The sequence below is a fragment of the Kogia breviceps genome, chromosome 19, assembly GCF_026419965.1.
Source record: "Kogia breviceps isolate mKogBre1 chromosome 19, mKogBre1 haplotype 1, whole genome shotgun sequence".
Lineage (NCBI taxonomy): Eukaryota > Metazoa > Chordata > Mammalia > Artiodactyla > Physeteridae > Kogia > Kogia breviceps.
In genome coordinates, this window is record NC_081328.1 from 43243692 (window position 1) to 43265770 (window position 22079).

Here is a 22079-nt window from a genome sequence, read left to right on the forward strand (position 1 = left end):
TTTCATTGAGAGCACAGATGGATTGCTGTCAAGTTTTCTCTTTGGGTTCCTTATGTTGTGCTTAACGTCAGTAATAAAGCTGTAATCAGTCTGTCTACAGAAAGGAGTGGAGATTTCTAAGTACACCTCCTCGTTGCCAGTTCCACACCGTGCTCAGACATCATTGCTTCACTCACAAGCAGTTCCTGTCCTCAGCTTTACATGTGTAGTAACATTTCCTGTATTGTTCAGTTTTCTTAATGCTTAATGAGAACAATTTCAGGTGTTTTTTAAAAAGTGACATTTCCAGCATTTGGGTTTTTGTTTTGTTTTAATTTATTTATTTACTTATTTATTTATTTTTGGCTGCATTGGGTCTTTGTTGCTGCACGTGGGCTTTCTCTAGTTGCGGCGAGCTGGGGCTACTCTTCGGTGTGGTGCACGGGATTCTCCCTGCGGTGGCTTCTCTTGTTGCGGAGAACAGGCTCTAGGTGCATGGGCTTCAGTAATTGTGGCACACGGGCTCAGTAGTTGCAGTTCGTGGGCCCTAGAGCACAGGTTCAGTAGTTGTGGTGCACGAGCTTAGTTGCTCCCCAGCATGTGGGATCTTCGCATACTAGGGCTTGAACCAGTGTCGGCTGCATTGGCAGGTGGACTCCTAACCCCTGCACCACCAGGGAAACCCCAGCATTTGTTAAAGAGCTAGATTAAGAGTCATTTCAAAGCAGAACACTTTTGTGGATGACTCTGTTCTCTGAGAGATGATTGAGGATCTGGGGTCCCGGTGGTATATCTATGCATGCTCCTAGGGCAAATTTCAAATGCCTGTAGGTACAAAGCCAGTAGCTGAAAAGGAGAGGGTATACAGAACCTTGATGATGACCATGATGTTGATGGAGATGATGTGATGGAAGAGGAGAAGAAAGAAGGCAATGATGATGGTGGTGGCGGCATCGGCTAACATTATTGTGTGCTTATATGTTCTGAGCACCATGTGAATGCTTTCCATACATTCAGGCTGAATCTCCCCTGCAGTTTCTTGTTATCTACACAATCCCATCACTTTTGTAGGTAGTACTGAGCCAACAGAGTGGTCTAGATTAAAATCACCCTCTGCACTTGCCCTTGAGGCAAAGGGAACAACCAGAAGGTATAGAGCCAACCCTGTGCAAATTCAAACAAACAAACAAAAAAAACAGAGCTTAAAATTGCAGGTTCCAGCCTGACAGGCCAGACGGTGAATGGTATTAAGATGCATACATTTTCTAAATTCTTTGAATTTAACACCTGCATCTGACAAAAGTCTCACTCCTTTTCTGCTTCCTGTTATCTAATTCTGATTCTCTCTATCTCTGGGTGCTCAGGAAATACTTAGTGATAATTCTTAAATCTGAGTCATTTTATTTTTTATAAGACTGTTTATAATGAAATTATAATTTTTTAATAATTTTTAAAATATGCCTTAGGAGCATATGTTTGTTGAGTCTAACATATGGTATTTCTCTGGTTATTTTATCCCTAATGCTTTGTTACAATATCAGACTCTTTCCTCTACTACTCTATGCTGAATAACTATTAGAGAGATTAATATAAATCTTTATTCTCAGGCCTGCTTCCTATTTCTTATAATCCAGAGGGAAAACTCAATTTGTATTTATAAATTTTAATTACAAATTATGATACCATACATATACAAGAGAAATATTGGGTCAAATTTCTGATCTTAGAGAAATCAGGCAGTTTAGAAGTTTGGCAGCTTTTATTTTTACTTGAAGAAGTTGAGGAGTGGGGAGACAGGAGACAGTGTTAGAGAATGATTGTACAATAGCCATGACCATTGCTCTTGCTACTAATGAACCTGTCTGTGTTCTCATCTTTCTTTTTTAGGTGGTTGCCTATCACTATTGCCAAGCAGACAATGCCTACACCTGCCTGGTGCCGGAATTCGTCCACAACGTTGCTGCCCTGCTCTGCCGCTCACCGCAGCTGGCGGCCTATCGGGAGCAGCTTCTCCGGGAGCCTCACCTACAGAGCATGCTGAGCCTTCGGTCCTGTGTTCAAGATCCCATGGCCTCCTTCCGGAGGGGAGTGCTGGAGCCCCTGGAGAATCTCCACAAAGGTACAGATGAGGTGCAAAGCAGGTGGAAGGTGGAGGCTCTGGAGCCCAGGTTCACTTGGGGTCCTGCTATAGAAATGATTATTTTTATCACACTGTGAAAACTAAATGTTCCTACAGGATACAGTTAACAAATAAAAGGTTTACCTGAAAAAATAAAAATTCCTCCAGGAATTGCTACTTCCTCCTTTGTAAAAATTCTCATTCTTATTTCCAAATATAATACATTTCTCTTGAACTAAAGGTAGTAGAGCTACCAGTCCTTCCTTGGAGTTCAAATAAATCAGTAAAGCCATGACTCCAACCCCATGCCATGGAGTATCTATGGTTAGAAACATCCTCAGTTTTTATATTTGCTATTTTTTTTATTACTCCACAGTCAGGTAAAATGAAATGGCATGTAGAGTTGCATAACTGTGTGTATGCTAAAAATTACTTAATTGTCCGTGAAAAGGTATTAAGATATTTTTAAGAAGCGGGAGAAAATGAAATGAGATCCATCTCCCTCTCATGCCTCATGCCCTTCCTCCGTTTTAACTCTGCAGCTCAAGTGTTGGCTGTGACCTAAATGTAACCATCTCCTCCTTCACCTGTCTCTCTGCCTCACCCCCTGCCTAATGTTCTGTCAGTGCTGGAAGCTGAAGAAAAGGACCTGAGTAAGCATGAGATTGCTGAGCAATCCTGTTTATTCCTGAGAGACTTATATACTTTTCTCGAGCATTTCGGAGATACTTATAAGAATTTACATTCTTCCGGCCTCTATCTTCAGTTATGTGAACTTCCATGCCAATTACTTGGATATCAGAGTTTCTCTTCTCAATGCTGATGACCTCTATCTATACTTCTACTACCTACCTATTAGCTTTACCATACCCTAGACTTTTTTAAACATTGGAATTTCTCTGCAAGTATTTTGAGCAAAATTAAAGAGAAATTTCTGTACATTCCGTCAATCTTTAAATCCTGTTAATTCTGCTCTCCTGATGTTTCTCACATCCGTTAATCTCAAAGTCATTCCTACCACTGTTACCCTGAAGGCTGTTCAGCTGCCCATGATATCACATCTGTGTTGCTACCCTTCCTGGTCTTCTCTGGTTTTCTGGTCTAGTGCTTCTTTCATATCATAACACACTTGGAAAATTATTAAAATTTGTATAGCACATTGGGATAAAAAATCATGCCTCCTCTAAAAAGAAAAAAAAAATCATGCCTCCTCATGGCTGGACATGGCTGGACATGGCTGGCCCTGAGCCTACAGCTTCACAAATCCCCCGAAGTCCTGAGGGCTGAAGGGATTCATTTTTAGGCACAACTCTAACCCATTAATGGCATACCTGGTGGGTAGTCTCTGCCCAGGCTCTCCAGTCTTCTAGACTTTATGTACTGCTTCCAGATAAAGCTTTGTAAAGCATTGCTCTGATCACTAAATTTCCCTGTTCAGAAACCTCCAGTGCTTCCCTATTACCTCACTGAATTAACTTCCAGCTCCTTAACCTATCATTTAAGGTACTAATGGCCTGGATCCAACCTACTTTCCAGCCTTATTATCTACTTTTACCCTTATGAACCCTGTGTTTACATGTAAACCAGAGTATCCACTAATCCTTAAATACTCCCCTCCATTTTCCTGCCTCCATACATTTGATCATTGTTTCCTTTTCTTGATATACCTTCTCCTCACATCTCTGCCTGTCAGAATCCTACCCATCTTTCAAGGACCACCTTAAATACCACCTCATTTATGAAATACCTGCTGATCCACCTGCCCCCTCCAGTAAGTTACAATATCCTTCCAAATTGACAATAGGTTTTTCTTTTTTATATCTCACTTGTGGTACTTCATACATTACTGTAGGTATAATAAGAACTTAAATTTTTATTACTAACATTTATTGAATATTTATTATATGTCAGATATTATACTTTGTGCTTTATAAGAATTAGTTATTTCTGTACTTATTCCTTTGACTAAATTGCATGCTTTTGAAGTTAGGAACCTTTTCTTATTCAACTTTTATCCTTCATAGTGATTACCTCACCTTGGACATAGTAGAAATAAGTGAACATAGAAATTGCCCACATGTAGGAGTACCTTGAAGGAAAGTCAGTGATACAAGGGTCTACATCTTAAGGCTAATTCAAGGAGAATATCCAAATGCATGCAAACTCAGCTCTAGATTCTCAACCATAATTCATGTGTTTTTTAAATTTTGCTACTAGATATATTTGCTTCTCATTTAGGTCTCCATAACCAGCTTTAGATATCCCCATTGGTAAATGTTGTTCTGAGGAATTTAATTATTCTATCAAATTCCCATGTTCTTACCCTTAAAACAAAAGCACCATCATGAGCAATAGCTGGAAACACAATTTATACAATTAGTGAAATACTAAAAATTGTTTGATTCATCCAAAAGAAGCCTGGAAAGAAAGAACAGAATGATTTTTTTTAGTATGGAACAACAAGATGAGAGATTAAAATCAACCATATCAATAATTACATTAAATTTAAGTTGACCAAATACTTCTATCAAAAGGCAGAAACTGTCAGACTGTATAAAGAACAAGACCCGGGCTTCCCTGGTGGCACAGTGGTTGAGAGTCCACCTGCCGATGCAGGGGACATGGGTTCATGCCCTGGTCTGGGAAGATCCCACATGCCGTGGAGCAGCTGGACCCGTGAGCCATGGCCGCTGAGCCTGTGCTCCACAATGGGAGAGGCCACAACAGTGAGAGGCCTGCATACCACCAAAAAAAAAAAAAAAAAGACCCAACCATATGCTGTCTGCAGGAGAGGTTATTTAAAGACACAGATTGAAAGTGAAAGGGTAGAAATATATATACTCTATAAACATGTAGCATAGGAAGGCTGGAGTGGGTCTATTAATGTGAGGCAGATTAGACTTCAAGACAAGGAGTATTATCAGAGGGGCATTTGATAAACATAAAAGAACCAATTTATCAGAAGATAAAGTAATGCTAAATGTGTATGAGCCTAATAATGGAAGTTCAAAATACATGAATCAAAAACTAATAGAACCAAAGAGGTAAATAGACAAATAATCATAGTTGGAAATTTTAACACCTCTCTCTCAGTAACTGTTAAAACAAGTAGACAAAAATTAGTAAATATATAGAAGATTTTAACAATACTGTCAACCAATTTGATCCAACTGACATTTATAGAATACTACCCAATAACTGCACAATATAGATTCTTTTCAAGTGCTTATGGACTTTATTCTGGGCCATAAAATAAGTCTGAAATTTTCAAAAAATTAAAATCTTACAGAAAATGTTCTCTGAGATAATGGAATTAAATTAGAAATCAATACACATAAAATCCCCCAATATTTAGGAATTTAGCAGTGTACTTCTAAACAACCCATAAGACAAAGAAGAAATCACAAAGGGAATTATAGAATATTTCAAACTGAGTAATACATAAAATCAGTGGTTAAGTTTATGACTTAAAAAACTAGAAAAAAATGAGGAAAATAAACCCAGAGTAAGCAGAAAGAAGGAAATAGTAAAAAGCAAGAGCAGCAGTCAGTGAAATAGAAAAAAATTAATCATTAAAATGAATAAACCCCTAGGAAGATTGATCAAGAAAATGAGAGGAAAACACATCAGGCATGAAAGAGGAGCTAGCACTACAGTTCCTACAGACATTAAAAGAAAAATAAGGGATTATTATGAACAACTATATAACAATAAATTCAACAACTTAAATTGGGCAAATTCTATAAAAAAAACACAACTTACCAAAAGTGACTCAAGAGGAAAGAGAAAATCTGACTAGCTCTTATCTATTTAATTTGTAAGTTAAAAGAAAACTCCAGGCTCAGATGGTTTTACTAATGAATTGTATCCAACATTTAAAGAAGAAATAATATGAATCTTACACAAATGTTTTCAGAAAATAAAGGAAAAGAGAACATTTCTCAGTTTGTATTATTAGACAAGCATTAATGCTGAAACCAAAATATGATAAGGACTTTATAAGAAAAGAAAACTACAGATATGTATTCCTCATAACCATAATAGCAAAATTGTGAAACACACTAATAGCAAAATGATTAGTTTTACTTGACCAGGAATGCAATGTTAGTTTAACAGTTGAAAGTTAACCACTGTAATTCATAATATTAACAGAATAAATGAGAAAATCTATATGTCTTTATATGAATATATATCTATAATCTCAACAAATGCAGAAAAACATTTAACAAAATATTATAATTAACAATAAAAACTTTCCGCAGACTAAGAATAGAAGAAAACTTAGTCTCATAAAGGATAATTCCAAAACACATGCTGGTAACAATGAAATATTAAATACATTTCCCCTACTATCAGGAGCAAGGCGACTTACATTCGACATTCCATGTGTGGTCCAAGCTAGCACAATAAGAAAACAAACAAGCAAATAGTATAAAGATTGGAAAGGAAGAAGTAAAACTGTCTTTATTTGCAGATGTGATTGTTTACCTAGAACACTCTAAGGAATCTACAAAAGAAAAAAAAAGCCTATGAGAATTAACATAGGTGGAGCTACAGTCTATATGGTTAATATGCAGTATCTGTTGTATTTATATACTACCAGCAAACAACTGAAAACTGAAATTTAAAAAGTAATGTGGCAGTTTTAAAATGTGACTGCAAAATCTTTGACATTCCTCCCATCCAGAGTTAGGGTCTGTGTTTCCTTCCCTGGCATCTTAGCAGACTTGTGGCTGCTTCACCCAATAAAATACTACAAAATGATGCTATGTGATATCTGAGCCTAGGTCATAAATGGTCATGCTGCTTCCATCTTGTTCACTGAAACACTTGCTTTTGGGGGTATGCATTGCCATTGTCAGAAGACTGACTACTTTGAGTTTACCCTGCTGTGAGGAAGTACAAACCACATGGAGCAGCCGTATATTAGTGTTCCAGTTGACTGTTGTAGTCATCAAGTCATTCTGGCCCTGACACCAAACATGTGAGTTTTTGTTGCAGATGATTCCGTTTCCCAGCCATTTGAGTAACTCTTAGCTGTTTGATGCAGCAGTAGATAACTGGAGCAAATACTGTTTTCTATAGAATCAAAATGCTTAAGAACAAATTTAACAAAAGATGTTTAAGACTTCCACAGTGAGAGCTGCAAAACATGCAGAGTGAAACTAAAGAACTTAGTGAATGGAAGAGATATGCCATGTTTGTAGATTGGAGATTTACAAACATAAACATTTACTACCATACTGGTCTGTAGATTCAACATAATCCCAATCAAAAGCCCAGCAGGTTTTTTTTTTTTAATTGACAACTTTCAGAAATTCAAAGGACTGTGAATAGCCAAAACAATCTTAAAAAAGAAAAAAATTGGAAAACCAACAGTACTGAAAGACCAGCAGTACCTGGTTTCAAGATTTAATATAAAGCTACAGAAATCATGACAGCAGTAATATGTTAGTAAATGTTTAAGAATCAGTCCAGGGGTGGGGGCCTGATCTGACCATAAGAAATTTAGCAGTCAGCTCCCATGAAGCAGCTTGAGCTGGCTCTAGCACTCCACTGACAGGGTGGTATTCCCACAAGGATAGATAAATAGATCAGTGGAACAGAATGGAAAATCTAAAAGGAAATCCACACATATGGAGTCAGTTGACCTTCCTAAAGATGCCAAGATAATTTGGAAAAGAGAATTTTTGTCATCAAATGATGCTACAACAACTGGATACATGTATGGAGAAAAAATGAATCTTAATCCTTACCTCACACCATAGGTGCACAAAAATAAATTCAATATAGATCATGGTCCAAAATATAAAAGCTAAATCTCTAAAGTTAATAGAAAAAACTTAGAATATCTTCACAACCTTGGGGTAGGTAAAGATTTCTTAGGTCCTAAAAATCATTAACCATGTAGGAAAAAATTAATAAATTGGACTTCATCAAAATGTTAAATGTCTGCTCCACATAAGATACACTAAGAAAAAGGAAAAGCAGATCACAAAAGGGGAGAAAATAATTCACTCTGTGTACTTGTGTGACAAAGCGCTTGCATCCATAGTATCTAAAGAATTTCTATAAATCATTGATGAAAATATAAATAATCCAATTCTTAAATGGACAAAAGATTTAGATGCTTCACAAAAGAAGACATTCAAATAGGCTGCCAGCACATAGAAAGGTGTTCGCCATCGTTAGTCGTCAGGGAAATACAAATTAAAATCACTGAGATACCACTTTACTCCCACTACAGTGGTTAAAATTTTTAAAGTTGAACATCAAATGTTGGTGAGGATGGTAAGCAGCTGGAACCCTCACACGTTGCTGGTGGGAGTTTAAAATGGTACAACTTTGGAAAACTATTTGGCAGTTCCTTATAAAGTGAAAGATAAATCTGCCTTATAACCAAGCAATTCTATTCCTATGTATTTACCCAAAAGAAATGAAAACATATGTCTACAAAAAGACTCATACAAAAATGTTTGTATTGACTTTATTCATAGTAGTTAAAAACTGGAAACAACCGAAGGTCCTTCAACAAAAGAATACATAAACAAATTGTATATTCATTCGATGGATATTAAATGAAATCTTAGTATTAAATTCTTAGTATTCTTCTTAGTAGTAAAAAGGAGCAAACTAATAATACCCTCAACAACATAAATGAATCTCAGAAACATTATATCAAACGTAAGAAGCAAGTGTAGTCTATGGTGATATGAATCAGAACAGTGATTGCCTATTGAGAACTGGGAAGGAACCTCAGGGAACTCTCTGGAATGATGGAGATGTTCTCTATTTTGATCAGGATGTCAGTTACATGAGTATACGTGTTTGTCAAAACTCACCAAAGTGTACAGTCAAGTTCTTCACAATTAATTGTTAATTATATATAAATTTTATCACAGTAGTTTTTAAAATAGGGAATTTTTTAAAGGTAGCTGGAGTTTTCTTTCCAGCAAAGTTCAGTTGAAAACACTTTCAATTTAGATTCAGGAGCTAGATTTCAAATTATATATTTTTCTTTAAAACATGAGCGTCAACATTTTTCACGATACTTTAAGGTTCTACTCAGTAACAAAGGATAGCTCTAGTATATCGCCAAGCAGAATGCAATTAGAAAATTCCTCTATGGGAATTAAAGACACAAGTATGCTTAAAGGGAGCCAAGGTCCTCAAAATCAAGAACTTAAGAGCCCCCATTTGTGTGGGTAAATCCCAATTAGTTCCAAGCAACTCCTCTCTCTTCTGGAACTCTTGAGGCTCCCTAAAGGAGTAATATGTTTTCTTAGCCCTACATCATCTAGAATGCCATTTCATTAATAATCACTGTTAACAGTTAGAGAGCTGAAATCCATAGTTCATTTCTCTTCCTAAAGTCACCAGATGAAAGTGATAGTTGAAACTCTTTATAATTTGAGAACTAATTTATAGTACTTAGGCTATTGAAATTAAACTCCTTTATGTAAAGCTTGTACTTTAGAGGGGAAATATAAAGTTTTATTAATCGTGCAAAAAATCTGCGTATTTTCAAATATGAAACAAAAATATGTAGAGTTTCGATTAGTCTTGACTCTTTCAAAAGCTAAAAGAGCCAATGTGGTACAGAGTTCCTCAGAGTTTTCCTTCTGTCCCCAGCTTCACTTTCTTTTTCCTCCTCAGATATAACCTATTTCCTGTTTCAGGCATCCAGTGACTTCTTTCTCTCTTCCCCTGCTTTCCTCTCTTCAGAACCTGCAAGGTCCTACCAACTAGGAACTTTTACTTGTTATTTGCAATTCATTTATACTGAAATGTTCATTCAGCCAGGGGATTTTTTTAATCTCTAATTGTTCAATATTGTTTAAGAATCAGTAAGCATTTAAATGGGAGTGGAAACCTGAAATCTTACCAGGTCATCTGCAGCCTAGCCCTAACGATAAACTGATTTTGTCAATTTAGAATAGTATAGACTCCAGGCGGGAAAGGGAAACAAAAGGTATTTGTCTTTCCTACATGGCTCCTGCTCCCCTGGGAAGATCACGTAAGGGTCTAGTCTCCTTGAAGCTGCTTTAGGTATAGTCTAGGAAGCTGCTGGTTCTGTAAGATCTTGGAATCCAGCCTGCCTAGTGTAGATCTGTCTGTTGGTTGGGATTCCTTTTCTCTGTTCCTCCATCCCTTCCTTCCTACTACGTGTTCACATATAGTGTTATATACTGCTGTGGACTCCAAATTAAACTTTTTTTTTTTTTTTTTTTTTTGGAAATTCCCCAAAGAACGTGTGATACTGTTCTCTTTAATGCTGTCAGATTCGGCGGGGCTGAGGGGGAGAAAAACATTCTTTCCAGCTTTTTCAGGTATGAGAGAAAAATAAATTTACATGTGCAAATTCTCATAAATGCAATGCTCAGGCTGTCTCACAACTGATAACATGGGGGAAATGATGATGATGATACATATGCTTTATATATTATTTATGTGACAAACACATTCATACCTGGTGAAAAGCAAAATGAACTCAGTAAATGAATTATTCCACGTCTTTATAATAAATTATGTACCCTGAGCATTCACTAAACACACAACAGACCTTTTCTAATTTTTTCTTCCAAAGAGATACTGATCAAAGACCCAGAAAGAACTCACTTATCCACTTAGTAATTAATTAAGTAATTTGTTTCTTTCTATCTCAGAGAGAAAAATCCCAGATGAAGATTTCATCATTTTAATTGATGGATTAAATGAAGCAGAATTTCACAAACCGGATTATGGGGATACAATTGTATCATTTCTGAGTAAAATGATTGGAAAATTTCCTTCCTGGCTCAAACTAATTGTAACAGTTAGGACCAGTTTACAGGTATGTGTTTGTTTGCTTTTGGACCATAAATTATTTCCCTTGTAGAGTGCTTAAACTGAAAAAGTTCTAGGTCCTTGTAACCCTTAGTGATGAGCTTTTCTAAATCTCTATCATGTCCTAGAGCGCTAGCAAGAGTAATTCCCAACGAGCATATTTTGAGAGTAAGAGATACAATCTAGAGAGAGCATTCTCTATACTACTCTCTTAGCTCAAATTCCCATTTCCATTGTTCTGGGTAAGTTTTGATAAAGTGTCCCTCAAAAAAGCATGAAAAGAAAGTCCACTCTTCTGGACTTTGTCATGAGTATAGCAAAGCAAATAGATCCTGTAACACTCTAATTCAGTGTTTGACTTTTGTTTTATGTTTTTTATCATTTAATGCCAGGCAAAATCCAGTTCAATGTACAGTGTAGAGTCAGATTTTCTAGTTCTTCCCTCTGTTTCTCAACTTTCTATAGCATGAAGATGGACTTTCTTCTATATATTTCTTTTTCTAAGAAATATTGGCGATATTAAGGCTTTATATTAAATTTACTGCAACTGGGAGATAAGAGTTTTTTTTAATTACCTTCCCTGCTCACTCACTGATCACTCAGTTTATGGCCTAGAAGAATGACTAGGAATGTTGGAACTGCGCCTGTAAAGACATATGGGCTAAGGATAAATGGCTCCACCTTCTTTACCATTCACAGTATAGCTGAGTTGGTATTTTCCATTCTTTACATATTCACACTTGGTTTGAAACAGGGTTTCTCAACTTTTTTTCCTCTAACCATAGCCTCTTTTAAAGAACATTAAAATTTTGCATATTATACACCCATCCCACTATTTTGATGCAACTCCCTTAAAACAGTTGTTAATATACAGAAAATAGTCTCGGTGCCCTCTTTTTCCCCTCTCCCAGGCATTTAGTATTTTTCCTATAGATTGACCAATTTAGGTCAACCTGCCGTCTTTGATCAGGGACTGTACTTCTGATCCTGACCACCAACTTGCAGATGTTTGTTATTAAAATCTCAAAGTAATTTGAAGAATGTGAATGAATCAGCATAAATGCATCGTTACAACTAAAAGTTATGCAATGTACCATTATGGTCAGTAGCTTGTTAAAGATGAAAGATGAATAAAAGAAACTTCCAGGAACACAATCTCTGACTAGTTTTACTAAGTACGTACTTAGGAGATATCTTGGTTTATATAATTTTTGTTTGCTTGTTTGTTTTGGTTTTTTTCTTTGTTTATATTTTTATATAATGCCGTGTGCAATCTCAAAAGACGTTTTAAGTATGACTTGGTAGACCATGTGACTTTAATTTTTCAGCTGTGCCAAAGAACAGGAAAAGTACTCTACACACAAAGTCCAAATGTCAGTGTCTTCATAGATCAAGACCTGCAATAACTTCCCAGATACTTCATTCACTTCAACCAATAACTTTTTAAAATTATTTAGCTGACAATGAAACAATTCGTAGGTCTTTAAAAATGAACCCTCATAATCGATCATTCATTATTTCCACAAACATTTTTTACGTACTTCAAGTATAAAAGGCTCTTTCTAAGAGCTGAGGATATGATGGTGAACAAGACAGACAATATCCCTGCCCTCATAAAGCTTGTATTCTAGTGAGGAACACAAATAATAAAGTAAAAAATGAACATATAGTAAAAATTTAGGTAGTGTTAGTGCTATGAAGACAAATAGAGTAAAGGGATAAATGAGGATGACAGATATTTTAGGTAGGGCAGATAGGAAAGGCCTCTCCAAGGAGCCTTGTAAAGTGATAACATCTGATTTACCTTCTTTGGCTGCTGGCTGTGTAAATAATAATATGTAGGGGATCAAGAATGGAAGCAGAAGTACAGGTGAAAGGTGATGGTGGCTTAGACTAGAGTGGGAACAGTGGAGACGCTCTGAAGTGGTCATATTTGGAGTATATTTTGAAGAAGAATCAAAAGGACTTGATGATGGGCTAGATGTGGGAATGAGCAAGAGAGAAGATTCAAGGATGAATTGTGGGGTTTTGGTGAGCAACTGGGTAGATGCTGGTTTGAGGAAAAGAGAAGGATCATAGATAGGTCCTACGCTTTGGTGGTAGGGTCAGTGGTAATACCATTTATTGACATGCGGAGGTTTTGTGGTGGGGGGAAATTTTAGTAGTTCTGATTTGATCCCATTACGTTTGTCTATGAAACATCCAAGTGTCATTGTTGAGTAGACAGAGAGATAAGATGAGAGCTCAGAAGAAATGACTAAGCTGGAAATACGAAATTAGACATCATCCATGTATAGATGATATTTAGAACCATGGGACCCAACTATTCTAGGGAGTGAGGGTGACCAGATAAGAGGAAAGAATGGAGACGTGAGCCCTGCGTGGACTGAGAAAAGAGAGAGGAGCCAGCCAAAAAGACTGGGTAGGAGTAGCCAGTGTGCTACGAGGAAGATGAGGGGAGCATGCTGTGGAAGCAAAAGCTGCAGGAGGGGACTCGAGAAGAAAGATGTGTTCACCTGTGTCAGATACTGCTGAGAGGTTGAGGAGGATGAGAAATGAAACTTGGTTATTGGATTTGGCAAGATGAAGATTGCTGATCATCTTGACAAGGACTATTTCAGTGAAGTGACGGGATTGAAGCCTGATTGCAACAAATGGAGGAGACAATGGGAAGGGAGGAATGAAATACAGTAAATAGAGTAAACTTTTCTGTTAGGTTTTGCTAAACATGGGAACAGAGATATAGTAGTTGGAGGGAGGAATATGGAGTCACATGTCTGTGTGGAGACAAAACAGAAAGAGAAGAGAAGAGGAAATTAATGCAGGAGAGGAAATAGATACTTACAGAAGCAAAGTCTATAAGCAGATAAGAAAAGATGGATTCCAGAGGGACTCTCATTTGTGATGAGAGTCACCACAAATCCCTGTCACCTTCCCCCAATGTAATTTCCAAGCAGATCACCAAGGTACCAAGCTTCCCACTATTAGAAGTGTTCCTTTGGACTAAAGCCATCTCCAAAAAACCTACATTAAAATAAAGTCATTTTATCAAGCGGGATAGAAGGTCACATTTTTATATGACATTCTTTAAGTCCTTTTACATTTATCTTAGTGAGTTGTACTTTGACATTATGCTATGGTTTACACTGAGAAAAATTACAACAAAAGTTATATGGCATTCTCTTTTCTATTTTAGGAGTGAGTGTTATTTAGGATATTGACTATTAAATCACTCCTAAAGTGCCCTTTATGAAGACCCATAAAAGTCATTTTAAGTCTCAATATTAGGAAAAGTGTCCCTCCTGTGCAACTAATATGTCTTAATCTATGGACACTAATACTCGATTGTATTTCCCTCTTTTCTTTGACCACTCAGAAGTTCAGAATAAATTTGTGGACCTCGTAGTTTATCACAAGAGTTAGGGGAAACTGAAGGTCTTTCTCTCTCTCTCTCTCTCTCTCTCTCCATCTGTTTTAGGAAATTACCAAGCTGCTGCCTTTCCATAGGATTTTTTTGGATCGACTAGAAGAGAATGAAGCCATAGACCAGGACCTGCAGGCTTACATCCTGCACCGGATACACAGCAGCTCAGAGATCCAGAATAACATTTCACTTAATGGCAAAATGGACAATACTACATTTGGCAAACTCAGTTCTCATCTCAAGACACTCAGTCAAGGGTCCTATCTATACCTGAAACTCACATTTGACCTCATAGAGAAAGGCTATCTAGTGTTAAAGAGCTCTAGCTACAAAGTAGTTCCTGTTTCGCTCTCTGAGGTTTACTTACTCCAGTGCAATATGAAGTTCCCAACCCAGTCTTCCTTTGACCGGGTGATGCCTCTCCTGAATGTGGCAGTGGCCTCTCTCCACCCACTGACTGATGAACATATCTTCCAAGCCATCAATGCTGGCAGCATTGAAGGCACGCTAGAATGGGAGGATTTTCAGCAGAGAATGGAGAACCTCTCCATGTTCCTAATCAAGCGCAGAGACATGACTCGTATGTTTGTACATCCTTCTTTTCGAGAATGGCTTATCTGGAGAGAAGAAGGAGAGAAAACCAAATTTCTCTGTGATCCCAGGTAAGCCATAGATCTGTAATAAGCAATTTGTGAGCCTATTTTGTATTTATTGCATGGAGCATGGGTATTGAAAACAGTGAAAAGTGTTCTTCATTGAACATTTCACGTAAAGGAAACATCATCTCTGTTTCTTCTTAAGGCTATAATGACGTTTATTTTCTCACAATATTATTTCCTTAAGACTCAAAATCTGCATAGATGTTTAGAATGCTCCCTACATTCCTGTATTTTTCTAAACAACTTTCTCTGATTCCACTAGGGTTCACAGGCTATAACTGTTTTTTTTTTAATTTATTTATTTATTTATTTTTGGCTGCGTTGGGTCTTCGTTGCTGCATGTGGGCTTTCTCTAGTTGCGGCGAGTAGGGGCTACTCTTCGTTGCAGTGTGCGGGCTTCTCACTGCAGTGGCTTCTCTTGTTGTGGAGCACGGGCTCAGTAGTTGTGACTTGCAGGCTCTAGAGTACAGGCTCAGTAGTTGTGGCGCACGGGCTTAGTTGGTCTGCAGCATGTGGGATCTTCCCGGAGCAGAGCTTGAACCCATGTCCCCTGCTTTGGCAGGCGAATTCTTAACCACTGTGCCACCAGGGCAGTCCCCAGATGGTAATTAATTTAACCATTTAACAGACTTCCTCAGTATTCTTCAGAAAGAATTGATACATTGTTCACCTCTTTGACTTAGAGCAGAATTGTTTTAAAATTGTGAGTGCCCTTTTAAAAGCCATGCCATTGTTACAGTCACCAAAGACTGACCCCATTAGAGCCCAGCTGATGCTAAGATTTACAGTGGAAAATGGAATCTTACACCTTATAGCTGAAAAAGACTTGAGATCAGCTGATTTAGCCACTCTTACCTTTAAAGTGTCATTATCCCTATTTTACTATAAAGGCCTTAAAATGCTGAATCACTTGTTTTTGCCATAAGATTAACAGGTGGGAGAAAGGAAGAGGAGTTAAAAGAGGAATGGCAAATGTGCTGTGTGTACCACCACTCCCCTATCTTGCACCCGTGGCAGATGTCACTGATTTACCCCAGCACTCTTTCCTGATGAGCTTGACCCTGACTTAATCTTTCTCAGCTCAACAAACCAGACTCGATATGAACCTATTTCCCCTTCTCTTGGGTAGAACCTAGATCTCTAGCATCCTAGTGAGGTGTGCTTTCTACTCCTTCACACTCCTTTTTGAAAGAATTATTCCTTTAATAAAGTTGATGTTTTCAAAAGCAGGTATAGTCCTGATTTCCTGGAAACAAAGAAGATACCAACAACATAGCTGACAAACACAGAGCTTATTCTGGCTCAAAAAGAAGATAGGCCAGGTTTGCCTGTGCCTTCCGCTGTGAGTCATCAGAGAGGCTGACCGTCTCTGACCGCACTGGGATTTTATGATTACTCGCGAGGCATGTTCTTCACCAGGTCATGTTAGAGAGACCTGTGCTTGTGGGCATGCTGCTCGGCCTACTTCATGCCGACTCATTAGAAAATCAGTTCCAGATTCTGATGACGATATTAAGCCAGGCAGTAGATTTTGTGCTGTCTTCCCTAAGAGGGAAACTTTTTAAAGAAACGTGCTGTAGTGGAAAGAACATAAACGTTAGAGTCAGATGACCTGCTTCATAAATCCTACCTCTTCTAGGAACTGTGGCCTTTGGAAAATTACATAATGTTTCTGAGACAGTTTTCTCATCTACATAAAAGGAATAATAATTCCTAGAGCTGTTGAGAATTGAGGTCATGTAGCATAATGCCTAGACTAGCACAGAGCACAGAGAAAGTGGTCAGGGGATGATGGTCTTTGTCCTCCCCTCTCTTTGCAGTAATAGACCTTTCAGGTGTACCTTAACTGAATCCTGTGGCTAATTGTATAGGCAGCAGGAGTCTTCTGCTATCAGCATTTGGGGGCACAAGATTTTTTTTAAAAAACCCTGGGTCTGAGTCTCTTCTGTGAGTTGTATGCCATCCCAAGAGGATTTTATTGTACATCCCACTAGTACTGCTGCTGATGTTAGTACACAGAGTTGGCAACGACATAGTTAAGAAAAAGAAACCAATCTAGAATTGCCTAATAAACACTGAAATCAGTTTCCAGGGGAACTTTGCTGGCTGATCTGCTCTCTTATCCTGGAACGTCTCAGAGGATTGCGAACTGAGGTCCAAGGGAGCCAGACTAACGCTGAATTAACAGTATCCTTACAACAGATAAAACCCTCAGGCTCTCAAAGGGAAAAAGATGGTATTTATGCAGCCATATCATGGCTTTACAGGCTTACCTTCTCAACATTGTTTATTAACTAGAATCATTTTGGCAAGAGGCTGATGCACTGGGACAAGGAGAGCAAACGCTTCTAACTTCAAATGCTGTGTAGTCTGTTCCCTGGTGATTGAATAACACTCAGGGCTGCTGAGGGATCATCATATATCACTTAATGGCAGAGAGTAAACAGGACCAGACATTATCAAAAAAGCTTTCTTACATGTTTCATCTCAGTTGGAATTCAGCCTTCTTCCCAGCACTGTCTGGCACCAGCTTTGTTACTAAGGTATTGATCTCAGAGCTTGAGGCCCCCTGGGTCAATGAGATGGAAATTCACTAAGAATTTAATGTCACTGGCAAAGCCCAGGCTGGCCTTTCAAAGAAACTGGCTGTAATTGCTTTCCATTGTAGGCGAGTCTGATTAGCAGGACTCTCTCCAGGCAGGGTTTGCCTTTATGGCTTCAGCCTCTACTTCCTGTACATTGTTTCCCACTCTGTTCTCCACTTTATCTCCAGCTTCTCTCTAGAACATCTAATGTGGTTCAGTAGACCAGGGAAGACTTACTCAGTGCCTCTGAAGTCACATTATGTAGGCCAGTGCCTGACATGCATAACTCTGTGTAAGCAGAACTTTCAGAAGCTACAGAACATCTCTTCTAGTCCGTTTTCCTGGGCTTTCAACACTCACATCTTCCCCCTGAACTTATTGACCTTATTAGGGAATTAGACACAGATGAGAATATTCTACTGAAGCCAAAAAGTAATTGACCTTCATCAGAAATAGGCCACCCAGGGAGGTACTTCTGCTAAGTGAAGAGAGTCAGTAATCTGAGGATGGCGCTAGAAAGGAAAAAGCAGAGCTGGAGGTCAGTGCAGCAGCTGAGATAGAGTTTTCCTTATTTTAAATAGCAGACTTCCTGTTGTCCCAGAATCAGGGCAGACCATTGACATCCCAGAAAGAGTGACCTAAGATTGCATACACGTCTGTCACAGAAAGAAATGAGTTACAGATACCTTTCCTTGGCTTGGTTACAGGGTAGAGTATTTGTATATATATGCATGTTGGTGTTTATCAAACTGTAAGCAAAGTATCACTGCAAAATCTTTTATTACATCAAAACTTCTAAGATTTTAGATTTACATTCTAGATAAAAGTTTGCCCCTTGAAGCACTCCTAAGCCTTAGACTATTCATCACTGTCATATTCTGTCATACTCTGAAATTAATCTGTCTTATGTGTTATTCCCTAGGCCACTGAGCTTTCAGATTAACTCACTAATCTAATAAACTAATCTCTGTTGTTATACTCATAACAGGGAAGTAGAAAACATTAAATGCAACTTGTGTATTTTAAGTAAGGCATTTAAGAGAAGTCACCAGCCTTTATAATCCAACCTATTAATGACTTTGATAGTTGAAATGTGAGGCTGATAGAGTAGACAGTTGGGGCCACCAGCCTTGTGGTGCTGTCCAATTACTGCCTAATATTTCTACATAGCTTTAGGCTAGCCCTGAATGAATCCCCACTCTTTTTTTTCCTGTTTCTTTCTTGTTATCTCTCTTTTCATGATATTAGCCTCCCCTTCCCTAAGAACAGCTCTCATATCAACATTTTGATGTGTATATACATGTAAGGTTTTGACATAGAGATTCAAAGTCTCAGTTGCCTTATTTTTAACTGAATAAAACGCAGGAAGCCTGTTGTAAACTTTTAATGAGTCTTAAGCTGTAGAACCTAATGAGGTTTGATTTGGAAGCCTAATTTGAGCTGGCCTGAATTCCTCAAACTAAGAGAAGCAAATTTATAGTGGGTGGAAAAGGGAAAAGCCTACGCAAGTCCTAACTGTACCTGTGGGGACAGTTGAGTACTTACTCGATTCCTTGTGGCCAGAGTTGATATCTTACAATAAATGTTCTTTAAGATTTTTCTTAATTATTTTGGCCATGTTAGCAAATTACACATTAGAGACTGGGTGCTCCAAAATCTATGTCACAAAGCAGAGTGTCAGAAAAGAAGCAGTTTGTCAAAGGGAAAAAAAGAAGAGGCCATTCTCCCTATAAAGGAAAACTAATTCTGTGTCAGGAACTTGTACAGCCTGGCTTCTTTTTTTTTTTTTTTAGATGTTGGGGGTAGGAGTTTATTAATTAATTTATTTATTTTTGCTGTGTTGGGTCTTCGTTTCTGTGCGAGGGCTTTCTCCAGTTGTGGCGAGCGGGGGCCACTCTTCATCACGGTGCGCGGGCCTCTCACTCTCGCAGCCTCTCTTGTTGTGGAGCACAGGTTCCAGACGCACAGTCTCAGTAGTTGTGGCTCACGGGCCTAGTTGCTCTGCGGCATGTGGGATCCTCCCAGACCAGGGCTCGAACTGCTGTCCCCTGCATTAGCAGGCAGATTCTCAACCACTGCACCACCAGGGAAGCCCCTGGCTTCTTAAAGAATACATAAGTCTGAAATGACCGCAAAATGGTGAGTTGCAGGGTTGTGGTGGTTTTATTTGTTTTTTTAATCCAAACAGGAGCCTCCAGGCAGGACGATACTTAACCTTACCCTCACTGAAGCAAGAACTTGAGGTTACTGCTCCTCGGCCATTGCAGGCTCCCACAACAACCCCTTGAACTGGCAGATGGATTCTGCTTTCTAAAAGCATTAGGAAAGAATTCAGCAAAGTGATAGATCATGCGAAGAAAAAAAAAAGGCTTCTGGAACTAAGTCAGCCTTTAGGAGGCTTGGAAGAGTTAATGCAGAGAGAAGAGAGGTGTACCAAACACATTTTGCTAGTACATGTCCCTTAGTAGATGACCTTACCTGCCTAGAAATATTAGCTCTCTAATCTCTGTTCTGGGTCCAGATCTGCTTCACTTCTAATTCTTTTCTACCACTAAGGGGAAGTCAGTCTTCTGGTGTCATGATTTTGATACGTGATTTTCATGGAGAGATTTCACTAATCTATAATAATTGGGGGGATTTGTCTAATTTGCCATAAATATTTTGTCGTTATTATCTAAACCATTTTCTAACTCCCTATTGCCATCAAGGATAAATTTGAGGCTCAAAATAATAATGGAATATATATTATTCTAATGACATGACAAGGTCATGGTTTTGTAATATAATGCAAGGGAGATATTACATGAAATCTAATACATATCTGGGAATATGTCCAGTTTCCACAGGCGTGATGTCCTTAAACTTTACAAATTTGTTTCTCTCAGCATAAATCATGGAACCCACATCTATCAGTCAAATAGGTAAATTGTCCCCATTGTTAAAACTCTCATGTCTTCAAAGATGGACAGCTATAACATATTTTTTTCGTTTTCCAAGTCCAAAATTAAGTTTGGGGAAAGCTGGTAATCAGAATTCTTCTCCACACCTATTTAAAACTGAGAACTACTTATTTTTACTGTCATAAAAACTCATGTGAAGTTTGCTAAGCTAATAAATATACAGAGAAGTAGTTCTGCTTATAAGATGGAGAGAAAGCATCATTTTATGACTTGGCAGGCATGCAGAAGAGTCAACTAACGAAAACACAGAAGGGACTTGTACTCTCCTATATTTGATTTTGCTACAAACATAATATTGCTTTATATATTTAAATTATATATATATATATATATATATATTGCTTTTTTAAGGTGTAGCAAATACGGGTTAAAGCAACTTCACATAAGAAGTAGAGCAGGGAAATTTTAAGGGAAATTTTTGGTACTGAAAGTAGCATAGGAAATAGAGGCTAATTTGTCCTGTTAATGAGTCTCTGAAGCAACACTGGCTGAATGAAGAGATGGGAATCCCACAGGCTTTCCTAGATTGTCAAACCAAGATTCATGGCACAGCAATCAGAAGGAGTTCCTGCCAGCTTAGTGGGATATGACAGCACATTTTCTTTTTTTGTGAGCGGAGCAACTTACTCAGCTGTCTCTAGACTTTCAAAAGCAGCTGAATCTCCACATTGGGTAAAATCAACACTAATGGCCTTCTATTCACTCAACCGTAAGAACCCACAGCTGTGAGACATGTATTCACTATAGCCATCAGCATACCCACTTGGTTCTACCACCCAAATTTTACTTGTAAGTATCCACTTATTTCCACCTCTACTGACCACACCCTGTGTAACCTCCTCCTGAAAATCCTGCAATGGCTTCTTGTTGTGATTAGAATAAAATCAAAGCCAGATCCTTCAAAGCCCTGTATTACCAAGATAGCTTCTGCCTACCCTCTCTAATTAAGTTCATTTGTTCTCCCTCTTATTCACAATTTTCTTGTCATAAATGGTCATCTACCAGTTCCTAGAACTTGCTAAGCTCTTTTCCACCCCTTGCTCTTTGCACTTAATAGTTCGCTCCATCCAGAGCTCACTTCCCCTCATCACATGGCAAGAACTCTCACTCCTTCAGGTCTCAGCGCAATGGCCACCTCCTAAGACTTCCACATGTCACCTTATCTAAGATAGTCCTTCCTGGCTTTAACATAGCAACCTTCTTACTCTCTAGTCTTTTATTAATTTATTGTCTGGGAATACTTGTTTATTGTCCACTTTCCCGTCTGGAGTGTGCGTGAGCTCCATGAGGATAGAAACCTTCCTATCACACTCACCTTGGTCTTCCTAATGATTAATAGAGTGGCTGGCACACAGTCAGCACTCAGCAAATATTTTGTTAAATAATGAATTAATGAGTGAACAAAGAAGTGGTAAGTGGTACTAACTTTTAAGCTTGCAACTGGAAGTATTTGAGAAACGCTTCCCACAGTTAAGTAGTTTCGTTTGTTCTGCTCCTGCACATCAGTAGAAAGTGAAGGCATGCGTA

General features: G+C 38.2%; 1 protein-coding gene across 11 annotated transcripts in view; it reads left to right on the forward strand.

Moving 5' to 3' along the window:
• Positions 1-22079, forward strand: part of TANC2 (tetratricopeptide repeat, ankyrin repeat and coiled-coil containing 2) — a 343384-nt gene that overhangs the window by 260740 nt on the left and 60565 nt on the right. For all 11 annotated transcript variants that reach the window (XM_059048703.2, XM_059048705.2, XM_059048706.2 and 8 more), the window contains 3 exons: positions 1867-2098; positions 10765-10931; positions 14403-15010. In XM_059048703.2, coding sequence (XP_058904686.1) covers positions 1867-2098; positions 10765-10931; positions 14403-15010 — 1007 coding nt within the window. The remainder of the gene's footprint in view (positions 1-1866; positions 2099-10764; positions 10932-14402; positions 15011-22079) is intronic.